General features: G+C 35.2%; 1 protein-coding gene and 1 long non-coding RNA gene across 2 annotated transcripts; both read left to right on the top strand.

The window, feature by feature from the left end:
- Window positions 1-1,306: 1,306 nt before the first annotated feature.
- Window positions 1,307-2,110, top strand: LOC135143862 (uncharacterized). Its single transcript, XR_010282912.1, has 4 exons — window positions 1,307-1,373; window positions 1,439-1,516; window positions 1,601-1,708; window positions 1,783-2,110. It is a non-coding gene; the product is annotated as an uncharacterized LOC135143862 (long non-coding RNA).
- Window positions 2,111-2,252: 142 nt separating this feature from the next.
- Window positions 2,253-4,612, top strand: LOC135143855 (uncharacterized). Its single transcript, XM_064075793.1, has 2 exons — window positions 2,253-2,580; window positions 2,644-4,612. The coding sequence occupies exons 1-2, from the start codon at window positions 2,395-2,397 to the stop codon at window positions 4,543-4,545; spliced, it is 2,088 nt and encodes a 695-aa protein (XP_063931863.1). The 5' UTR covers window positions 2,253-2,394; the 3' UTR covers window positions 4,546-4,612.
- The last annotated feature ends 1,712 nt before the right edge of the window (window positions 4,613-6,324 follow it).

Here is a 6,324-nt window from a genome sequence, read left to right as displayed (position 1 = left end):
CACGATTCTTATCTGGCGAGCATGGCACGAGGAAGGTAGAGGTCACCGAGCTAGAGATTCTGGGCGCAGGAGGAGCACGAATCCACGTGAAAATCGGTACCTACGAACATTGGCAGTAAGAAACCAACATGTGTCTAGACGTAGAATACCAGATGACTGGTATGCGGCGGTTAGTCGGCCGACTGCGATGAGAACAATTTACACCCGAATTCAGTCGTTTGGACTACGTTCCTATCGTCCCCATTTGGTACTACCGCTAACTCCAGAACATCGCCGTCAACGCTTGGAATGGTGCCGCGAACGTTTAGGCTGGGATCTTGAGTGGAATTCACTAGTCTTTTCAGATGAATCCCGCTTTTGTTTAGGCATGCACGACGATCGGCAAAGGGTGAGAAGATTTCGTGGAGAACGAAGGAATATTGGCTTTTTCTGTGGAACGACATGTGGCTCAAACTGTGGGCATAATGATACGGGGAGCTATTGCATACGGCAACAGTTCACCTTTAGTCATGATTCAAGGCTCTAAGACAGCTCAACGATATCTTGATGTGATCCTGGAACCGGTTGTTATACCGTTTGGTCAAACCCTCGAAGATGCCCTATTGCAGCAGAACAATGCCCGGCTGCATATTGCAGGGGTCTCTTTAAGGTGCTTAGAAGATGCCCAAGTGCAAATTCTTCCTCAGCCTCCTCGTTCGCCCGACCTGTCACCTATTGAACATGTGTGGTACATGATCGGCAGAAGGCTAGGTGAATTATCACAGTATCTACAGACTCTAGCTCAACTTTGACATGAAGTCCAGGTTGCTTGGGAATCCCTGCCTCAGGATAATATTAAAAAGTGGTTACGGACGTACCTTTCCCTTCTTTTATTTCGTTCGTTATTCGAAGAAAAAAACAAATTTATAAATTCCACCACAAATCTAAACAATTTTTCAATTGGCAAATTTAATAAGAATACTACCGGTACATTATCATATTAAATAAAAATACATAGCAGCATAAAACGTACGAATTTAGAATAGTTACTTACATGTAAGTACAAGTATAATAAGAATCATAATGGCAAATGTATGGAAATGACTTTAATTTGAAGTATGTGAATCGTCTAATAAAAAAGTTTTATACGTTTACTCACTATTACAATTGTAGGAAGATGGACTACAGATACTCTACTAAGGGTAAAAATCATTTACGACTTAGTAGAAAAAGAAAAAGGTCTACTGCGAAAATAAATACACTTATACAATTAATGTAAGTAAAGACTTAGTAAAAATAGAGTTATGATATTTTAATTTTCCAAATTTTCGTGTCTATAGCAAAAAAAGGAAAGAAGATTCAAACACCGAGAAAAATACCAACCAATCTACAAGGTAAATATTTATTGATAATGTTTAAAATATCTACTAGTCTTGAAATGTTTGTACCATTTTTATAGTTCTCTGACCTCAGAAGGTAACAACAATGTACCTACCTCGCACGCAGAAGGGGAAAGTTCAGTAACAGAAGATACTACGTATGTTGAATAATTGAAATTAATTAATTCTTTATAATTAGTTTGTATTTTGACGATTACTAACAACGTAAGTTTTGTAAATAGATATGAAACAGGGAATGAAAATCGCAGGAATCAAAGACAACTTACTTTATCTTCAAAGAGAAAAAAACGAGTAGTGAACATTGGACTCCTGAATTGGAATATTAAAAGGTGCACACTTAATTTTAACTACATATTATCTACTCGTATTTACACAGAATATTTTGAAATTTGACGATTTCCAGGTCAACTTATAAAACAAACAAAACATGTGAAGATGTTCCTCTGTCTAACGATCAGCAATATGCGAACGCAAGGTAACGAGCATTATTATTAATACTACTTTTTTTTAATTTGAAGTAATTTTATGCAAAACTATTTCTCCTAGAGATACTTTGGTCACGAGTAATATATATGAATTTGATGAACCAGACGAAGAGTCACCACCGAATCAAACAATCATTCAGCATGAGTAATAATTATTTACTATACATAATAACAAATGTGTGCAATCCTTATTTTTATTTTTAAGGGAGCCTATCACTGATTTAGAAAATATGGTTGTCGAACAAATACCACCAAATCCTGGAAATGATCCCCTCATAAATGATATATGTGGTAGATTTGTAGTTGACGGTAAACATTTTTTGAAGGAATTACGAAAACTGGAATATCATCGTCATGAATGCTTAAGGAGTTCGGACGGTTATTTCAAATTGCTAAAGTCTCGTTGTAAAAATTTAATATGGCTTTTACAATTCCAATGTCCATACTGCAAAATTACTAAAACTGTTGCAAGTGAACCTCCAACAGCAACTTCACGTACTCATGATGACGCAAAAGAGAACAAGCAATGTATGCCTCAAACAAGCACCTTTCAAAAAATTACCACCACACGTCAACTATCATTGAGTGAAAGTGCCGTCTGGGGTACAATCTCAACAGGGAACGGACATTTTCAAATGGAAGAAATTTTTTCAACTATAGGAGTTAAAATTATAGACCAGAAAACATTTTCCAAAATAGAAATGAATTTGGGTAAAGTAAGTAATATATGAAAAGAATGATTGATGGCTAAAGTCTTTATACTTGTTATTGTTCTAAAGGTTTGGCATGAAATTCTGTTCGAATCTATGATGGAGACAGGAGAAGAAGAAAAAAGATTGGCTATTGAAAGCGGTGATGTAACTTCAGATGGAACACATTTCATCACCGTTATAGTCGATGGCGGATGGTCTCACCGTAGCTACGGGCACAGATACACTGCCAACTCGGGGGTGGCGTGTGTCATAGGCAAACGCACTAAAAAACTTTTGCATTTAGACGTACGTAATAAATATTGCGCTATGTGTCTCTACCGAAAAAAACAAAATATGACTGAAGGACACGAAAATTGTTTCAAAAATTGGAATGGAAGTTCTGCTGCTATGGAAGCCGATATGTTAGTACAAGCTTTTCGACAAAGTAAAACTTTTCATGGTTTGGAATATAGACGTTTTATTGGAGATGGTGATTCAAGTGTATTCGCACGACTTTATGAGAAAGTTTCATATGGTCGAAATATTGAAAAACTGGAATGTGCAAACCATGCTATAAAAAACTATACCAAAGCACTTTGCAAAGTACAAGGCGTTTCTAAAATTATTAGGTCAGTGCTTACGCCAGGAGTGGTCAGACGTCTGAAGATAGGGGCAAGATGTGCTATAATTCATAATTCAAAAGAGAATCAGAATCCTGAAATATTAAAAGAGGATTTGAGAAACGGACCAGCCCATGTATTCGGCATTCACAAAAATTGTAAAAATTATTTTTGTCATTCAGACAAAAGTGAAAAGGTTTTAACAGATAATGAACTTGCTGCATATAATTATGTGCACGAATGTCTTAAGCCCTTGTTACGAAAAGCACCACGGCTTGTTACTAATGATACCAGCAATTTGGCTGAAAACTTTATGTCACTTGTGGCAAAGTTTGTTGGTGGAAAACAAATTGATTGTGGGAAAAGAGGAGCCTATACTATACGAGCTCGAAGTGCAGGTCTTGATTTCCAATATGGTCCTATGTGGCACTATAATAGTATGAAAAAAGTTATTGAGAAAAGTCCTTCTTGCTTGGTGAAACGGCTTGGGGAGAAACGCTTAAAAAAACAAAGTAACACCAGAAGATCGCTATTTAATTCAGGAAAACCTAGACGAAAAGTAAAAAATAACAATGACGGTTGTAAAGATTATGGAGAATCGTGCCATAAACTAGATTTGGATGAAGAAGAATTTAAAAAAGAAAAAGAACAATTTCTCAAAAATATAGCCATATCGTGCAAGGAAGAACAAGACAAGATTGAAGAAACTACCAGAGGACAACGAGAAAATGAGGAATGGTTTATACAAAGGAAAAACAGATTAACTGCATCACTCTTTGGCTCGGTGGTAAAACGCAGAAAATCTAGTAGTTGGGCCAAGTTGGTAGAACAAATTTGTTATAAAAGTTTAATAAATTGTCCAGCCATTAATTATGGAATATTGAATGAAAAAACGGCGATAACCGCTTACCAAGAAAAAACAAAAAATGTTGTAGTTGAATGCGGCCTCTTTGTTGATTTGGAAAATGGTTTCCTAGCTGCTTCTCCGGATGGTCTCATTGGAGAAAATGGAATCCTTGAAGTTAAGTGTCCAAAGAGTGCTGAAAATTTAACTGTAGAGGAGGCTTCTAAAACTTTAAAGCAGTTTTACATAGACAAAAAACAAGGCTGTCTAAAAAGAACTCACAACTACTTTTATCAAGTCCAAGGGCAATTGCATATCAGTAATCGTGAGTTTTGTGATTTTGTTGTATGGACAAGGAAAGATTTGTACGTTGAAGGTATATTTAAAGATGACAACTTTTGGCAAAATAAAATGTTCCCTAAATTAAAATATTTTTATCATGAAGCATTACTGCCAGAACTGGTAGATCCCCGAAAGTGTAGAAATATGCCTTTAAGAGAACCAAATAAAAATATATTGTTTTAGACTATTTTTTATTTTAAAATATCAAAAGATATTTTTATCTATCATATCTAAAAGTATTGCAGCTCCAAAAGAATGACGTCATCCTCTCTACAGATGTAAGTCGCGTGCTTATAAACTAGTTGGCGGCGCCTGCAAAAGGCTATGGTATTTTACTGTTTCGTACTTTATTATTAGAAATATGTAAGTGGAAATGTTGTTAACAAATTTAGTAGACATTGTAGTATTAGGGCCGGCTAATGAAAGTTTAAATTTTTTGAAAATTCCAAAATTTATGTTTATTACTTAAAAAAAAATCATATATTAAAAAAAATTAAACGTTATATCTTTTTTTAAGATATAACTATAAACGAATATCATTTAAAATTATTTTTATACCAAATATTGTTTAAATGAACAGTGAAATAAATTTCGGTATGTTTGTCTCTCTCGCACACTTGGTCGTCCGGTTTCGCCTTAAACATCTATCGCAAATAAACATTTTCGCTTTATGAGCCGAAATATTTCTTCCACAAACTTTACTGTGGGACACACCCCCACTTCTCACAACCCCAGGTACCTGCTTAAGGTGATTGGTAATGGGAATTTCCAACAATGTAATATTCAAGAATTTGTAGGCTCAATGATAAAATAAATAAATGAATAAAAAATAAATAAAAGCGTCTTTGTTTTAATTCCCTACCACAATAATGAATAACAATAATAATAGAGCTATCTATTGATATTCGCGACTCACTTGCGTGCAGTACCTACGTGTGAAATCTTAACTCTCATATCAGTGAAAATATAAAATGGCTACTAGTTTGAATGAATTGAACAAAATTGGGAAATGTGAAAGTAAACCGAAATTAAATCCCGATGAGCTAAAGATTGGTGAGAAATACCCGATTTGTGCCGTGAAAAAAGTTAAAGGAAAATTTGGTGATTGCGTCCTTGTGGAACTCGAACAAGGTGTCATATTTTTACCAAAAAGGATGGCAGATAATATATCTGATGAATTGATCGAATCTATCCATGAGGACGTTCTTTGTTTGGCTTTGGTATATCATGGCACCAAGGACACTGGAAAGAGCAACCCAGCGCATGTCTACGAAATCGTGCAGATATAAAACAGCTCGTAACAATATAATTATTATCAATTTATATTTAATCAACATTATTAGTGTTAGTACTTATGTGACGAGCCGTCACTAAATTCGTTCACGAGAAAATTGTAACTAAAAAGACTAATAACAAACCCTCAAAACATAACTAGAAAATTTGCAAATCTTAATTAATTAACACGCATGTTCTAATCGGCATATAGTACCATTCAAATAGATAAACAAAATCAACCATCAATCCCCAAATGCAGGAACAAAATTCGCGTATTCGCAAATTGCGAATAACATTGCGCTTGCCAGACATTGCAAATAACTCGTACAAAATAATACGCCAGAAACATCGCCAATCGCAATTACTTTCATCTAAAATTGTATCCAAACTAAAACAGCTGCAAACGAAACCCAGACACATAAACAACCTCAGAAAAAACCGCCCTCTTTAAAAATAGCTACAACAAGCTAACCACATGTAGCGATGACGACATGAAAAGCATGACGCAAGTTGAAAAAACCCGAAAATATACGACACACTAACCAATAAAAAACGTCAGTCGCGGAACCATAATTAAAAGCTAAACCCTATAACACAACGAAATAAAACCTAAAATCCCGTACCGAGTAATACACTAATCATGAAGAAATATAGTCCACTAAAGTCACGAGAGACAAGAATAATGAG

This window comes from Zophobas morio, unplaced genomic scaffold (assembly GCF_036711695.1).
Source record: "Zophobas morio isolate AGI-343-1 ecotype UQ-CSIRO unplaced genomic scaffold, CSIRO_AGI_Zmor_V1 ptg000076l, whole genome shotgun sequence".
NCBI classification, from domain to species: Eukaryota; Metazoa; Arthropoda; class Insecta; order Coleoptera; family Tenebrionidae; genus Zophobas; species Zophobas morio.
This window is presented reverse-complemented; position numbering and strand designations above follow the sequence as displayed.